This window comes from Helicoverpa zea, chromosome 2, assembly GCF_022581195.2.
Source record: "Helicoverpa zea isolate HzStark_Cry1AcR chromosome 2, ilHelZeax1.1, whole genome shotgun sequence".
In the NCBI taxonomy this organism is placed as follows: Eukaryota; Metazoa; Arthropoda; class Insecta; order Lepidoptera; family Noctuidae; genus Helicoverpa; species Helicoverpa zea.
In genome coordinates this window covers 10399094-10418261 of record NC_061453.1, presented here as the reverse complement: position 1 = coordinate 10418261, position 19168 = coordinate 10399094, and the positions used below count along the sequence as shown (strand labels likewise).

The following is a 19168-nucleotide window of genomic DNA, read 5'->3' as shown; positions in this document are numbered from 1 at the left end:
CTTTTTACTACACTTTACAGCTACATAAAAACTACAATCGCCGACATATTTGGATTCAAATGATTCGTCTCAAAATTCGACAATTTGCAACGCTCCAAGCTTTTACGTTTTTTTGACCAGTAACTTTTAGTAGATTTAACACGTATTATGACGTCACTTATATAATTGTCCGATCACAATTAAGGCCGGTTTAGGTAAAAATGCTCGCGAATGTAATAATTTTATTTCAGCTGTGTGTAATAAAAGTTGGTTGCGGTGCGGCCGGCGGCGGCGTGCGGCGGTGCGGCGGCCGGCAGTCCGGGACGGCGCACCGATGTGGGAGCACGTGCCGCGCTCTCCGCTCCACAAGACGAACGCGCGCTCGCGAGTGTGTTGCACTAGAACTGAGTTTATTTGAGAACTTTGTTTTGATTAGTGTGTCTGGTGAACATGAGGTGTTTAGTGCTGGTGTTGTTGGCTGCGCCGGCGCTGGCGGCGGCGGCCGGCGTGCCGTGCGCCCTGGCCGGCGACTTCCTCCAGCGGCACAACGTAACAGCTGATGATGACTATGTATCAGGTGCGGTTATATAAACACCTCCTCCAGACAGACCAGCACATACAAGCCAATGGATTTCCCTCACTTTGCGAAGTTCACAATTGAACGGGTTGCGAAATAAGTTTTGTTGAAAAGTTTTGGGAAAAGGGCCCATGTAAGGGCTCTCTGAAACACTCGTCTCTCATTTAGGATTTTGGAGGTCTATTTGTTTGAGTTAGCATTTGAAATATATTTTGAATTCATGTAGAGCCCTTAACTGTCCGTTGCACTATAAAAGTTAAGTTCACAAGTGTGCAGTAACTAGGTGCAATGTACGAGATAGCAGTTGCATATCAATGCATGCTATATGCACCGCTATGCATATTGCACGTAATGTTTTATACATGGTCGTCCGGTATTAGGGTACGACTCCCGGTAGGGTCGTTAGGCTGCGTTCTGCAAGCCTGGCAGAATCCAGTTTCATCCCTCTCGGCTCGTGTAAATAAGGCTGTTTTTATGCTCGAATAGGTTTCTGTTACCTTTAAGTATAGCTTTATTCGTGTATTTTTATACGAATGTTCAGTTTTGTATGACGATTTATTTTTGAAAAGTAAGGGATTCGGGATAGATTAATGAATAATGAATAGAACTTAAAAGCAAAGTTCTGAAAAAGGTTTATCTAAGAAGAATTTCAGTATTGTCATAAGTAGCAATCCCTGAATTTGAAAATATTTTGTTATCTAGTCAGTTTGACAGCACTAAATTCATTTCTTTAGTCTTCTATCTGCGACCGCCGTGCTTGCAGGCTCTTAACTCTTAAAGTACATCATTCGTGGTACTTTTAACCCAGGTTCTCAGTAACAACTGGTAATATTAACGACGGCGTAATTAACTGCTATTTTCTCCACAATATGCCGATGTTTAAGCCGGTGCAGTTAAAGCTGCAGTAGCGATTAACTTAACCATTGGTTTTCGCCTTTAAAAAGTCGAAAAAAGTCGTGGTGGCCTAGTGGGCAAAGAACCAACCTCTCGAGTATGAGGGCGCGGGTTCGATTCCAAGTCAGGCAAGTACCAATGCAACTTTTCTAAGTTTGTATGTACTTTCTAAGTATAGCTTAGACACCAAATGACTGTGTTTCGGATGGCACGTTAAACTGTAGGTCCTGGCTGTCATTGAACATCCTTGGCAGTCGTTACGGGTAGTCAGAAGCCAGTAAGTCTGACACCAGTCTAATCAAGGGGTATCGGGTTGCCTGGGTAACTGGGTTGAGGAGGTCAGATAGGCAGTCGCTTCTTGTAAAGCACTGGTACTCAGCTGAATCCGGTTAGACTGGAAGCCGACCCCAACATAGTTGGGAAAAGGCTCGGAGGATGATGATGGTTTTCGCCTTTAACTCATGTTTTACAACAGACGTTTTAAGGTTCAGTGTAAAACTTCTTGCTGTAATGACTTCTGGACATGCGTGTTGTGTATGATTTACGTTCCTTTGTATTAGTTTTGATTTAGTTTCCAATTAGCGTGACATTTGGTAACGTGACAGTTGTTGAGTTGACGGAAACATGATCAGCTGGCAAACCTCCATAATTTTTGATCCAGACATAGGTCTTGTATACATATACAAACTATGTTGGGTAGGCATGGTTAAAAGGGTACGTGAACTGTTCCATAACGGAATAGAGACACAAAAATTGTAATTGGACATCAAAATGTGATATACCCCAGATCAAAAGGGATTGATAGAAAAGGCTCCATTTGAAACCTGTGAAAACGTCTCTCCTAAAAATATTCGTAATACTGTTATTATTTAGCAGGGCAACGCAACCTAACAAGAGCACCCTTTGCACTGTTCATCATATTACTTTATATCTTCATTATCTTGGTATCTCAGTCCACAACACAGGATGTGTCAGTAACCCAGTACATGCAACAATCAATGATCACATGGTAACAGCTGTCACAATGCTGACAGTGTCAGCTATCATCTGGTGAGATCAGATATCGTCTGCAAGTCTGACCGTCGCACGCGCCGCGAAGCGGTCCCTATGTCGAATGTAGCAGATTGGATTATAATGTAATTATAGTGAAGTTTTAATTAGTTCTCTTCAAATAAGTTTGCTGGGCCGAAGTTAGTTGATAGTGACTTTGCGATGGTTATAGGTCGGCCGTTCAGAGAATGCGTTCCTGACACCTATCAGTTAGTCAGGACTATATAATATACTGTAAGAACCAAACACTACTGTTTGTATGCCTGAAGCGTTGAAGTGTTGCGAACTTCAGAGGGCTTTATTTGGGATTAAATGTTTATCAGAGTGAATTAGTATGACGACGATGTGGTAGCGAATATACAAAGCATACGAATTCAGCATAAAGAAATGAAAATAAGTGTCAGTGTCTGGATTCAGGATTGACTGGTAGCGTTACGAATGGTTGGAAAAGCTCGATTCAAAAAATAGTTAGCTCCTAATGTTACACCCACTTTAACAAAAACTATTTCATAACGAGATCGGAAAAAGTTCCATAATGGTGAGGTTGAGATAAATAATATATCGATACATCACCATTGCAATATAATATTGTCAGAATACATAACACGATCACAAAATTGAGCTTATTTAATCTCTTATTTAATTGAAACAATTTGAATAAAACAACATTAAGAAACCCTTGGCAACTAACTTAAACATACTTGTTTACATAACTAATGATAACGCTTGATTAAAACTTATACATACATTACACATATAAAGTATAATAGTATATGTATATAAAACATTCCCAGACGATAACTGACATGAATCATACAATAAACACATTGGCAGCATAGATAGCCAAATTAAGTAAAAACTTTTTCGAAATTAAATCGTCGGTTCTCACCTGTTTGTTTATCTGTGGTCGCGATAAAAACATCGTTATTGTCTACGGGATCGTAAAACTCACATCAGTCTAGTTTGAGGACATTTTTAAATGTTTTTGAACTACAATAGCTGCGATTGTAGCTTTAAAAAATGGTTGAGAACTAGTTTTGCGGTTTGAGCTTTTATATTTCAATTATTTTAATTTGTTTAAAGTTGACAGAATTTAATTTAGCTAAGTGTCTTGTAAAGAATAAGAGAATGTCCCTTCAATCTTATCGCCATTTTTGTAGAAGCAAGTGACTTATTTCAATACTGATAGAAATCTCAATCAATTCTTTTGAATGACAATATCTTTAAAAATGCTTCCCAAATAATTTCATCCGACTCTTCAAACAGCTTTCCAGCATTATATTTTTTTTTCAATGGTCGGTATTTCTTCTTTGTTTGAAGTTATGTACGTTTACCTATTCTTTTTTTGTGCTGCGTTACTACTGAATGTGAATAATTTGCAAAACTAGACGCTACTCACTAGGAACAGTCTGTAAATTGATTCCCATTGTTTAGCTGCATGACGTGCGTTTCAAGGAAACCTACCGCTGCGGTCCAGAACTCTATAGAAAATATGTGTTTATAATAAAAAATAGCAATAATTAAGAGTCAGCTGTTGGCTACTGGACACCCGACCCTGAACCTCGCCGGGCTGCATGAATGGAACAATAACACTTTATTATAATCACACAGTATGTACATTATTTTTGCGCTACATTACAGCGAGTCGCATGACCTAACGCGACGCCGATTCATAATGAATTCCGCACAGAGTACCCCGCACCGACCGTACATAATTTATTAGCCTATCACGTCGGTAAAAATAAAGCGAATTTACCTTTTGCGGCCTAACGAATAGGGGCACGCGACGATTTTTGAATATCGAACGTATTGAGTACCGATTCACGGCATCGTAAAAGCTACTTAGGGGAAAGTCACGAAAAATTACGTGTCTGGGACGGAACCGCTAGCGGCGCGGGGGCGGCGGGCGCGGGGTGAATGGCGGCGGGTAGGCTTTGTTGCTTGTGCTGGCATTCCTCGCCTGGGAACCGGGAACCCGCCCCCCGCGCGCCGCACCTGCCCGCACCCCCGCCTGCATTCCTGCCCTCTCTCACTTTCATTGTTCCCGTCGGTGCGGGAGGTCGCCGCCGCGTACAAATAATGGAACCAGTCGTTTTAGTGGGGACTTGTTGGCTCACTCCAATAAACACGTCTGACCTGTCCATAAATGACATTTAGGGATACACTTGTTAATTCTGTGGCGCTGGCCTGTCCGACCCCTCTCCTATTCACCGGCCGGCAACTGAACGCATGGTTGGTAGTTTTTGTTAACGAATTAACTAGAAACACTAATCATATGTTTGACAGTTAACGGTAAGGTTTGGAGGCGTCGGGTCGGGAGGGCAGGTGCGCGGGCGCATCCTAATGAAATCATCCCCAATAACAACAATAGAGGTGGCCATTATTATTGTAATTTATCAGTTGGGTCCGAGGCGTTAGTCATCGTTGTTGCGCCGAATTTTGATTCATTTCGGATGCTCGGAATGCCATTGTGGGCGCCGCCATTACCTGCGCGCAGGTACAGCCCGCGAGCGAGCTGCAGCTCACTTTTGTTTATACGTTTTGACAAACTTTTGTTAGTTAAAAAGTGTTATTATCAACAAGGGTGGCACCCGGCTATTGTCTGCTATCTTTGTAACACTTATTTCCTTTTGTTTCCTCAGAAAACCTTCTGGAGCGAAACGTAGCAGTATCATAATAGTCATTAACCGGCATTTATAGCAGGAATACGTTAAAGAAGGTGGAATTATAACGGAAGTTGCGTCTAATAGCTATTTATACTAATGGCTTTCTGTATGGTGTACACTTATTGTTATTCATGGGATAAATGATATATCTATCTCCGTCGAAGCATGAATGTGTTTGTATATTTACAGCCGCCGTTTAAAACAACTTGTTTAGTTAATAACGTGATTACGAGCAATTAAAGCGTTAACAGCCTTTTTTATTGGTCAAACGGTCTGAATGAATGATGAGTACGTTTACATAAACATGGAAGAATATTTTGTTCATAATTCACAATTATTTATCATTTTATTGTAAACATTGTCTTAGACATTACAATCACGCTGGTTTTCAATTTCAATAAAACATCACCAATAGAGTTCTTGCCATTAGTGAGTCATTTAAAGACTCAACCAATTTGGCTTCCGTCCACCTGAAGGAACATAACCCAGGTATTCTCAGAACTACCGTTAGACAAACAAACATAACCCTAGGTCTTACACAACCCTAATTAAACATAACCCGTTAGACCACTGACCTCTGGACAGACAAACGATTAGGATTAAATTAAATTCGGCGGTAGCAGCGGTTTACATCGATCGAGACTCCGATAGAATTAATTAAACTAAGATAAGACAGCCGTGCTAATTATTCGTCGGTCTTCTGTACCGGAGTATCGGAGCACGGGTTATCGCAGTTCAGAGCGGACATAGTCGCTCATAGGTATGTACCGTGCAGTACGATGTTAGATTAAAGAAAGGTTAATTTGTTTCTTGTTGCTAGATAAACGTGGCGGGAGAAATATGTCTGGGAGTCAGGAAATTGTGTGTTTTGGATTGGATTTCTGTATTTGAGTTGCTATCTTTCTAAATTCCAATGCTTCAATGGACATGATAGCTAAGTAACTTTAAAGTGAGATAGATGTCTATTTTATTACACTTTGTGGAAGAGTAGTTTTCTGCTTTCCCTTTTAGAACATGGAGGGGAGGGTTTCCATCCTTTTCACAACAATCGCGGGTAGCATTCATAGAACTATTTCTTGTACAAATGTAGCGGATCGTTAGCAGGAGATTTTAAAAAGTTTAAGTTCAAATTCTGAGAAGGCGTCGCCTCTACGAGAACTTCTGGCATTATTTTACATAGCCGTAACTTACTATTGACATAATCAACAAAAACAACACACAAGAAATAAATTGAATGAAATTGACCAATCGATATTTTTCCTCATGGAAGATTTCGGACATCGTAGGGTTAATTTCCATCGATCGTTCCTTCAAATTGAACCTGTGAGTCAGTGCGGTCTTGTAATCGGAGCCGGGAAGCCAAGGAGCGGTCCGATGTGAAACCGATAGTGTGGGGTCACCACACTATCTGACCGGGTCGCGACCACCTGTTCGACTGTCTACTAGATACAATCGAACTGGGAGTAGTGACAGTTTCCTGGAGAACTAAGATCGGTGTAGGTAGTAAATTCTCCAGAATGTATGATACGGTCCTCTTTTTGCATATAATGTACTGTTCCGCATTCTAAATTCTTTTCTAAAGGTCTTCTGTCAGATTTTGACATTTTTGTATGTATTTACATAACTCTACTCCATTTCATACACTAAATCATGTTCTAAAAATAGGTTCCTTCGAATCAGAATGGTAAAATTCTGTTCTATATAATTTTGGATCGCTCCAAATCCCCGCCAGGATCGAGTATCTCCAAATCTTAAGTTCCCTGTGACCCTTAAATCAATGAAGCCTACAGATACCTGCTAATAAAAATATTGACATTAACGTGGTGTATTTAATAGATGGAAACATCAAAAGAATCCTTTGATCCGCTTTATTACCTGATATTATCGGCCGGATTAATTATCCGACTCTGATATTTAGGAAAAATGTTGTCTATAAAAAATACAATAATATTGTTATATATTATTTCGATACAATAGATGTTATTATGTAAAACACGCACGTGTAGGTAACCTTTACAGTAGTAGAATTTAGTTTTGTAAATTACTGTTATTACTGAGCGACCCAAGTCCTACGCTAAAGTTACGGACAGTACTCCTAAAATATTTAATTTCGGTTTCAGTTTCTATAAAGTACTTATTATCATAATTTTATAATGATTAATCATTATGGCATAATTCATAGTCATGCATTAGCATCATAATATTGACCAATGTTCTGTTATCAAACACAAGAATCAGCCGTGTATTCTGTTAATTTTGCTGTTTGTCAATGTCGCTAGGACTCAGGTTCACCTATAAAATAATCTCCGCTTTTTCTTAAAACAACTGTTCACCCCGAATTTTGAAAAAAAGGACGTGGAGGCCCAAAATGGGCCTTAGTCTAAAGTGTTGATAACCAGGATTTCTTTTGTATTGGCTATACGAGATTGTTTATAATTCGTACGAAGTTGTGTTTTAGATATTTCGCTATATTTACCGTCAAACTTTAGATCCTACTCATCCTGTTAGTCATAAACAGTAATGTGTGAGCTCGTGTTAATTCGCTCGGATCCGCTCTATTTTCGTGCGGAATCCTGCAACGTCCTCATGTTTGTTAGCTCAATGAATGTAGACATTTTTTAAACACATTTTTACACTTGAAGTTTTTTTAACAATATTCTTTTCTTATATATCTTTGTTATCATGAAGTTACCTGTTGGGCTGTTACAATAATCTCTTTACCTGTGAGCTATGACTAATTTTTGTCTCACAACCGACGTGACAAAAGCTCGTCTACTTTTACTTATATTGTTAACTTAGTGGCACTTAAAATGTTAAGAACTTGAGATAATTCTAGTCTACGGTTTAAAAAGGTTTATTGCTCAAATGCTATTGTCAAAACGTGCGGTGAATAGTATTTTGTATGTCTGCTCTGACAGGCTAGACATAATTGTTTTACTAACATTTTAATTAACGCGTTCTTTTTTACTGAATAATTAAGACACGCCACGTTTAATTCGGAAACATATTCGAAGATAAAACTAGATATTTTTTGTTCTCACCTTTGTGGAATACTAAAGAGGTGAGATAAAAGCCCTCAAATACGAGATGTTTGGGTTCGCACCCACGATTCCCGTAACCGGGTTATCTTAAACGAAAAATGAATTTCAATAACGTTCTCACGGCTGCAAATCCCTAGGCCCATTCCCTGTATTCATCTGGGAGACGTTTTCGATCGAATTCTTATCTTTAACGAGGTTTGATGGCAAGTTCCGATGGTACAGGAAGAGGGCCATTTCAGTGTCATGGATTAAATTAATCTAATCAAGCGATAAATTGAGTGGCTGACGGCGGGGCCCGTCATATCTCGATGGCAGATCGCCACTGACTGCGTCATCTCGCTGATTGCTTTCAGATACCAGACGATGATGGATAGACTTGATGACGGATGTGCCCCACACTATGTGTTTAGAGACACTGATACGTTATTCATATGTTTATACTCTACTATTATGTACGCAGGACTATATTATTAGTAAAGGCAGTAGTCAGACGTCGCTGACCCCGTTTTTGTGACGTTCTTATTAGAAGTATTCGTTCATAAAAGTTGTAGGTTTTGGTAATTGTATACCGCTCGTATTTTATGACTTGTAACAATTTATTATTAAAATAGCTAGTCATTTGAGGAGGCCAAATTATTTCTGAAGCCTTAAATCAAAATTAATTATACGATCGTAACGAGACCTCATTCTAGGGTTTCTTTCGGTACCTACATCATTCTAAAACTAAATTTTTTAACATTCTGTTTATCTTATAGATACTGTTTAAGATGGGTCCATTTCGCACACATTTAGCATGACAGAAAGGACATTTGTTCCACGAAGTTAATTCACTCAGAATGGAAGTGAAACTGCGGCTACATCCCGACGAACTATTCACATTTGTAGATAGTTATATCAAGTTTAACTTGTGGCAAGTCACGAGAAATTCAACGCGCTTTGACACTGGCTGCAGCCTCACTAATTAATTAGATGTACCTCTAACTTGTTGGAGTTCTAACGTGGGGGCTATTATGTGCATGCCGACGTAATGTGCACACGTTCCAGGTTAAATTGTTCTTTGTTAACCTGGGTTTTGGAGAAAAGGAGGCAGATTGTTGGCAAAATTGTTCTTGGATATTGGTGTCATTAGGGTTTTTTTATATAGTAAGTAGTATCACAGATAAGTTTTATCTTAGATGTCACTCTTGCTTATAAATAAAAATGCACTTTCGAGCCGTTTGACCGTTTACAATATACTGAACAAATATTTTTTGAATCGAGCATTTGTGTGTTGATAACAAAAATATAAAAAAGAAAAGCGATATTTTTTTTCAAATTAATTCATGAACCGTTTGAAGGATTAAGAATTAATTTATTCTCTATTGGAGTAGGAAGTCCTTTAAAAATACATTAATTAACGATAAGAATTAAACAGGCATACTTGTGACGTCAAAGAAAAATATTGAAATATAGTTTAAATGTCAAGTTGATATCTTAGTATTGCACCTGGTGTTTTTATTACATTTCTATGACAAACAACAACATTGAAACCGTGGGACAGAGTCGAAAATATCGAAATATTCCTATATGGAAGTAACATTTCTAAAATCATATTCCATTTTGAAAATAATCAGTTTTTATGTAGTTTATTAATTCTTGGCCCTAAATGCAATAGCCTTGACATGAAGACTTGTAGAAGGTATCTCCCATGTGCAAATATTACCATTTTCCCGTACTCGCGTTCGTTCCACAACATAAAATATATTTAGAAGATCCGGCCGCGTCATGTTGCGTGGAAAACCACATGTTATGCGAATACTCACGTCTTTTGAAAACCCACTATGTTTTGTGTACCGTCAAGTAATTAAGAAGAGAAGAGGAAAATTTATTGGATGTGATCAAAAAAGTCTTTAAAATAGATGTAACGTACATATTAAGGATGTACTTCAATATTGAAGTATTTATATTTTTTATATGTTAAGTGCAATATTCTCGCTTTTATAAAAAAGGATAATGCAATGTAAAGTTCTTCAATATAAAGCATATGAGAGGCTATATATTCATGTATGTGCATACATAATGGAGCACGACAGGTCACATGCCTTGTAAATCAGTGCGTGACAAGCCACTTCGCCGATCGAATTGTCACTCGATATAATATTGCCATAACTCGAATACTTCGTTCCGATTCACTTCCCGATGGCAAGCGGTATCGATTCATGCTCCCTTTTATTCGATTTTTAAGACGAGTGGAGAGCTGACTCAGCGATCGTACACTACATTGCTTCAATATAAATTCTTACACAACTATTTCAATTTTACGTTTGCGATCTGAAAATATTTCTCACTTTTCCTACTTTTCCTATTATGAAGTAATAAAATAGTGGTTATAGTATTCAAGTAGTTCAATACGGATTTTTACATATTTGATAAAGCGGACGTTAAAGAGAGAACGTGAATGTCTCGCGGGAAATCAAATGGAGCACACGGAGATATGGTTTGCATTTGTGGAATACAAAGTACTCATAAGATCTGATTGTTGCGGACAACTAATCTGCAAGTGTATTTAAGAATGTAAAAGGGGAGTTATTTATATAGAATGCGCGTTAAGTAATGTTCGTGTTTGCGCGCTCTGCATGCGCGGGACGAAATGCGGCTTGAATGCGCATTACTTTCATCACAGTACGGTGCCACTGCCCTATTTGGAAACGTTCGATTTGCACTTACGACTCGCTGCATAACTCCCGGAATTTATGGAAATTGATATGTGAGGAAGAGCACTAACAGCTCCTATCTAATATATATTTATGAGGATAGTTGAAATAAATTCCAAATACATCGAAGTTTTTACGATTGAAGCTGAACTGAAGTGACAACTCCAGCGCGGATCAGATTTATGTTCCGAGTGTTACGGCGTCGCGGCCTAATTCCCCCTCACCTTGACCTTCCCATATAACCATTTTTGCGAACTTAACGTAACCGTTTCGACACTTAGCGTCGACACTGATCTATCTCGAAACATAATCTCGTCGACGTTCCGTGTTAGCGCCGTCGCTGCAACTAAAAATGGGGAAGATCTCGACACAATAAACAAGTAACATTTGGTTTCTAATTTACGTCGCCGTGTCGTAACATTGTTACCATATTTTAACCAGAGTTAGCACTAATCATTCAATCATTCATTCGTTCGATCAATTTCGTTGGCTCGTGCGTGAGTGACACGACGAATACAAAATACAAGAAATCCCATAATGATGGTTTACTTACCTTGAGTTGATGAACTCAAGGTAAGTTAACAAAGTTTTAGTTTTTATTAATTAATATGGTTTATAATGCTCAAATCTTATTGGGAAAAAAAGTTTACTGTGTAATTTCTTTGAATATGTTGATATTTCCAACGCGCCACCGTAATATCATGTTTTCATAATTCTGGCGAAAGAAAAACTTTTGTTAAATAAAATAAAAATATAAAATTATGCACATCGAGTGCTTAAAAGCTTCCATTTAAATACAATATCAAATATTTTAATCCTAATACAAATTATTTTAGCAAGATTTACTCATAAAATTGATAAATAATGAACTATGAAAAAACATTTTTGATGTTTGTTATGAAAAATATGCTCGTCGCAACTAGTCACAAAGTTACGATAATGTGTCGACACGTGTCGACATGTTACGGTAAATTGTTACAAAATTACTAGATTTTTAAGATGGTTTCTCTTAATATTTGGTTACAGTGTTTCCCAAAGTTTTTATCAAGTCAAGATGCCTTTTTTCATTGTTCTAACCAAAGGAGGCTCATCAGAATTAATATCGCTTGTGCCGAGTACTTGAGTTAAAGACGAAGACGTCTTGTTTTGGCCGAGAAAACGAAAAAACAGCGATTTGGAGCTCGAAAGTTGAAACTTTGGCACTAGGGACTATACCACTAAGCTCCTCCACTAAATTCCGTACTGTTTTCCTGTAAATGGCCTAGAAAAGAATAAGTTTTAAGTTCAATAAAATGGGTATCCGTCAATGTGCCCTACCAACAATGCACATCATGAAAAAAATATTAGGTATTATAATAAAAAAAAAAAAACTTGTGTACGAGTACAATTAGGTACTTGAGATATTTTGGGACGTACTTATTTCTTTTACTCTTCTGTAAAAAGTTGAAGTCCATCGGAATTTACGTAAGGTTTTTGGTTGTTTACTCATTTTAAATTTCATTAAATGGTTGATAATGGCAGAAAACATAGACAGTTTGAGAATAACTGGCTCTCGTCATGTTTTTATATATGCAAGTTATTGTTAAAGTGTTCTGGAACATCGACTACACATGTTACTACCCAGTTACAACACAATTGTGTCAACATTGCACACTGGTTACAAACCAAACGCAAAGTTTCTAAAATGTGTGGTTACAAATTAAGCTGTAAAGTATCGACACAGCGACCACACAAAGTTACTGAATCTAGTTTCCGTCACATTTTTACTGAACCGTTACAACTCACAAAAGCTAATCCCTACACAGTCACGTTGTGTCGTATCAGTTACGAAACTGTTGCGACTTGTTACATCTTTATCATATCTGCGACCAAAAATGGCTGTATGGGTTACCGACAAATATTTGGCAGAAGGGCGAGCTTCGCCCAGCTGGAGCAGTAATATATTCCCCGAGTGTTCCACTTTTGTCACGTTGCAAGTGTAGCAACTTCCTCCGCCGCTATACTTCATTCAGAAGGCACGTTTATATTGTTGTGTATCACGACGTTAAATAGCACATTCATCAAATCAATGAACGAGCGTTGCGTAACGTGGGCTCGATTAAAACTGCCAACTAATCGAATAATTTAAATCCATTTGGCTCCAATTCAATAGTGTCCGTAAATTATTTAACGTAAATACTCTTTCTACAGATGGCCTCATATTTTATACTGAAAGTATCTCGTGTGGGGTTTCTCTTTCGTTTTATTTGTGCGGAGTATTAAGTTTGAAGTGGTTGGTTCTGAAGCGTCGCGTCGGTTGGACATCGCTATCGCTCGACATGTCATTTTTGGGTAAGCCGAGGCGGCAGCGCTCACAAGTTTTTGCTCTTATTCGGTGCTCTATAAAAGTTCCGCTTCAGTGCTGAAACCGTAACGACCTAACTATAAAGTGGTGCACACACGGCTTTTTAATGGCTTTTGTAAAATACAGAAATATTTTTGCTCTCGTCGGCGGCGTATATGAAATATGAATAAACTATACATAGATAAGGATAAAGTTTGTCAAGAAATTACAGCAATTAACTAGCAATACTGGTTCATAAAATATGATGATTATAAACATAATCTGAATATTTTATGTAAAGCGATACAGATGTTTATCTCAAGCAAATAAATATCTTTTTAGTAATTATACACATATCCAATTTAATTATGGAACATAAAATAATTAAATAAGAGATCCAACAGGCTTTTGCGGTTTTGCCACCAATGGCAGTTGTTGGGAAATTAACATCTGCAATAAATGATTTAAGCGAATTTCAAATTTCTCGTTCAGATTCCCATAGAAATCAACAACAATACACAAAGCCACTATGTACTAAGGCTTCTATTGAATATTCTAAGTAATGCAGATTCTAGTTTTGTAAGATATGCCCTGGGTGACACCGCAATGGCTGCGACAGAATTGTCGTCGGTGTTGCCAGCCTCGATAACAATGCTAATGAGTCGTCTGCCTGCCGACAGATGTCGCTTCGAGCGACGCGGCCTCGAGCGCAAACAGGCAGACGCTGTGCACCAAGGGCTTATTTGTTTATTTTATGATAAATAGTTCGGTGCTTGTTATTGTATGTTCGTAATCAATTATTGAAGAAAGGCAAAATACTCTTTTCTAATTAGCTTCTAACAAATTATAGGATTTTCTGAATAGGTTCTATACTTCCGCACATTCGTTGTTCAACAAACTTTCTTCTTTAGGCATAAAATGCGTCCATAAAAATCTACTTCTTGCAATACAATAACGTAGGGATCCAAATAACATCCATGTCTACATTATCCCTATTATACTTATATAGTGTAACCGCAGCATTAGACAATGTTCGGTTTACGTAACATCGGCAATTTTGTCGATAGGTACGACATCCATTATAGATGTACCGCGAAGCCAGGCTTTAAATGAGATTGATTGAACTTTACAGGGTTTCAGGCATTTCAGGCTTTTTCAGACCACTTGTGATATACTGTTGTTTTATATACGTATATGCGCCTTGTTCAATCAACTTTGAACGATCAAAAATTACGAGCATTTCGGTAAACTTCATTAATTGTAAACATTGGTTCAGTAATTGTTTTAATTTAACTCGTAATTAAACGTTTAAATGCTGTTTTAAGTACATTTAAAGTCCGATTGCGAATATTTCACGATGTAATTTCAAGGATTTGTAATTAATTTAAAATAAAATCGACTGAAAAACGGTCAAACGAAATGATAAAGTTTACTTGTTTATTCTGTTACATTAACATTGCGGAATGTGAAAGGCATCCAGTAATTGAATGTCCCGCAATGTTTGTTTAGCGGAGCCTAAGAAAACGCAGGGTCAGTGTATCAATCTTGCGCGGTTGATCCGGGCAGCCGGCGTGTCGGCCGCTTCCCCTATCAATATCAATCAGTGTCGCCGAAGGCCGACGGGACACAGTTCCTAGACGTTTCGTGACAACGCCTGATTTTTAAGTTGCGCTACTACTTGGCTTTATAAATGTTGGATCGGAATGTATTTTTTTATCTCCGGTGTATTCCAATTTAAATTGCTTATAGCGGATTTTTATTCTGCAAAAAATATTTTGTGTTGTATTTTCTAACAAAACTTTTATCCGATCAACAAATATTTGTCATAGCTGGACCGGTCAGGGATCAAAAGTACGATTACAGAACACGTTTCGCTTCCGTTGTCGGCCTTTCCCAAATTCAACAGTAACTCGGATCTAAGTTTACAACAACAATTACGCTCGTATGTTACTTGCGTACCGCCCACGAGCGACATAAAAGCCTATTTTATCATGTTAACTATAGGTGTCCGAATGTGCTGTATTGTGGCCACTCAATGTGGGACGAGCGGCCGAGTGTGTCCCACGGTCGCCCGACGGCCGCGATCAAAGGCACACAGCTCATTTATAAAATTGACACGCGTTGATTTTGACGTATTTGGTTCGAACGTGTCCGTCCGCTCTAAACTACAAATGTACCAGTTTGGTACAGTTTGAGTGCAGTTTTTACGTATCAACAGTAAATGATCAATGATCATGAATGATGCATGAGCTATCCCGGCGCCGGAGTAAATTGATTACAATTAGTGACTGAGCTACAAAGATTTTATGACATCAATTTCTAAACCAATTTTAACACCAAGGCGTGTTGGGAACGTATCGCATTACCATATAATTAAAATTTCGTTAGGTTCTGTAATTATTCGAAATTACTGTAACGGGCTGTAGCGATACGAACACGGCCTAAAAAGTCATCTACAATTAAAATTATCGTCACCCAAATGGTTATTACACAACTCGAACGTTTATCGATGGACGCCTATTACTGTACGGAGAGGAAGGAATTTTCATTAGATGAATTAATATTCAAGATACATTCGTTTTATCTGACAAATTTGTCACCATTACCCGCCATTGCCTATTTAATACTAATAAGGGCAATTTGGAGTATTTTTAAGAGCAGTTGGAGCAGCATAGTTGTGTGGGCGACGCGCGAGGCGTTGCGACACGACGCGGCGCAGCATTCACGACACGTTCCGAGATATTACCGACGCTTGTTCGGGTGACATCGTGCTTTTACGTGGTTTTGTGACCATTTCAATGTGCGTGCCAGAATTGAAAACTAGGCCTGTCTGAGCAGTGTGTAAATTCTATGAAGCTTTCCTTTATCACAGTGGGTAAAAGCTTCATTAAGTTTCATTATGATAGTCGAAGCGTATTTTTGAGAGAAAAACCAACCTATTTCCTTATATACCTCTAGGCTTTAAGGTCGAGTTTTCCGTAACCGAAAATATGAAGTATGATATTCTGGTCGGTGCATTGTAGTGTCCAATTGGAAGTGCATGTGTCGTAATAATGCATTAGGGTTAGAAACTGTCGCTCGTGTAACTACATCGGCTACAAGTTCTCGCAATAATCTATTTTCCTGTACGTGGACTGGATGACAAACGGCTTATCCCTTTTATCATAGTCGACGGGATGATGGTAACAGAAGAATGATGAATGTTTTTCTTTGACGGGTTTTATAGAGGTGTTACTACAAGTCTATGATGTTGCTACCAAGTGGGAGGAGGACCGTTGCAGTCCTATTTTGCAAGGAGGGTGTAGAAAATGGCCATAACCGTTAAAAGGGAATTGAGATTCTGTTAAATGAGATGGAAGTAATCGTGATTATATACAGCGAATTTGCTTACCTTTTTAATTGTTGGAGTAAGATACTTTTAAAATGTATCAATAACTATAATAAATATGTACTTTTATACTGGAGGTCTGTTGTGCACCAATTCTTAACTTCTCCTGTGATGTGTAGACTAATCTATACCTAGGAGGCTATAATAAGATTATTAACGAGTTAAGCTATTATATGCAACTAATCCGATATAAGAAGAACACAATCCAACCAATCATAGACCACATCCTGGACCGAAATTAATAAATTTCCTCTCACAAAAACGACCAGTTTTTTCCTCTGAAAGTGACACGGGGCTTTATGACCACATCAGCTTATAGGCCATTGACGCTTCCATATCTATATCTTAATGTATATTTACACTATTTTTTGTGCATATTATACATATTATTATCATTGTATTTGTACGTGTATCCGCTGTCGTTCTGATTGATTGACAAATCTCAAACGCGCAAAAACATAACACGATCGAATGACTATTCTAACACGTTCTATAGTTGTAAATGTCGGTTATAATCATAGACTGAGAATAGACATAATAGAGGTACTTTTTGAAAGCAGGCTGCCGACTGCGGCTGATTTCATGCAGTCGCTGCAAGTGCGGTCAGCAGATAGCTTTCAAAACGTACCTTTAGGCGTTACCTACGAGTAGTTTTAATGTCCACTTCTACTGTACGTGTGTAGGAATAATCTTGAAATTTTCAGTTTATTAACACCAAAAAGTCACCAACAGACAGACTGACCAATAATACAAAGGCGTCAGATAGGAATTGGCAGATAGAAATTATTTTTTCCGAAAGTTGGTCATTTTCACAGAGGTTCCACTATTACAAACATTGCGATGGCTTTTAAAAATAGACTTAATGGTTATTACTAAATAGTTTAAATGTATGCTCAGGCTACATCACTGACAATAGAATTATGCGCAAGCGTGAACGTCGTTAAAGCATTAGCATCTTTTAATTGCTTTTGTATATTCTAGTATTGGTGTTACTTTATTTTAAGTAGCTGTTTTCACCTACATATGTGAGAATGCTAATCTCTCTCGCTATTCTAAATAAGAAGCTGTTAGCAGATAAATAACAAAAAAAATCATGTCTATTAACGGGCCATCTGTAGGTATATTATTGATATACATTATAAATACTGTGCAACTTACATTTCAATCTCTCTTTCCATTTCTTTTCTGCTATGTATCCAACATGGTAGTTGGCCCAGCTTCCCTGATCATTTCACTTTACCAACCTCTTTATTACATTTTGATAAGAATACAAACAAATATTTAGTCAAAACACCAGTTCAAATGATCTGTCTAATATGGAATCTTTAATTGCTTATTCACTATCAACACAACATCATTCACTTATCTAGTGACACATCTGCATTCAAGCCTTGAAACCACCGTATTGTCTATGACGTCACCAAAGCCTACAGTAGGTACCGCGTATATATTCTCATAAAAATGATAAGCTTATTCAGTACAAAAAGCTTTATAAATTGCGACTCAGTGCTGCCAAATAAAGACATCGAGTAAAAAACAGCTGAAGATCAGTCAGACGCGCGGTACGCGACAAAGTAATGACAAATAAATACCTATGATAAATGACGAACATATGGACAGTTACCGCCTTCCCAATCCTATTTATGTGATGTTTTACATACTAGAGATAGGAATTTGTTATTACTAATATCAAATGTTCTAAGTATCTCTAATAATATCTAAGTATGTATATCTGGGACACCAATGGCGGATAAAAAGGTGAAGGAAAACATCTTGAGGAAACCTGGACTATATCGACGGGTAAAAGGCAAAAGGGGTCACATTGAGCAAGCGTGATGATTAATGCTCAATCCTTCTCCGTATGAGAGTAGGCCTGTGCCCAGCAGTGGGGGCTGTAACAGTAATATCAAAATTATATCTCTAGTAGTCAATACAACAGATACTGGTAACGGCTAGAATTTTAGCTAAATCTTTGATTGTGAAGATATCTTAATTAAAAGTGTTTTAGTGTTATCGAATCGAATGCATTACAATTTTAATCCAACTATAAATTATCCACAATTTAAACCAAATATCAGTCCATGTGCGAATAATTGGTATTTTTTAGAGATAAAACTAGTTATTGATATAATATGCATACATTATAATAATGATTCGACACGTTAATTTGATTTTGGACGTCTTGAAATAACTATAATGTTAGTTCTCATACGAAGTCTGCGGATGTGCTAATTAATTTGTCTATTACCGCTTCCGCACATAGAGATAAATTTAACAAAACAACTTGGGTAATAACATAATATTTATAAGTAGAAAAATAAAATACAATGACAGTATTTTATCGTGCGTCATAAGTATCGATTTCAACTTCCTAGGAAGCTAGAAAATTAACAGTTTATGAAATAGTTATAGCCAATTTCTATTCAGAACGCTTTTATCTGCATCTATTTATCATTTAATTTATTTATTTTTGTTAAATTAATCTCTCATTTTCCTGTTACCAAACTCTAATACTGTAAAATATTACGAATCTTTACAAACTGCTTGCATAAAACCG

The 19168-nt window shown here is 37.6% G+C and overlaps 1 protein-coding gene across 1 annotated transcript in view; it reads left to right on the top strand.

Moving 5' to 3' along the window:
- Positions 1-309: 309 nt before the first annotated feature.
- Positions 310-19168, top strand: part of LOC124642434 (division abnormally delayed protein) — a 96933-nt gene continuing 78074 nt past the window's right edge. The window contains exon 1 of the mRNA XM_047180852.1: positions 310-556. Within this exon, the coding sequence (XP_047036808.1) occupies positions 430-556 (127 nt within the window). The 5' untranslated portion in view covers positions 310-429. The remainder of the gene's footprint in view (positions 557-19168) is intronic.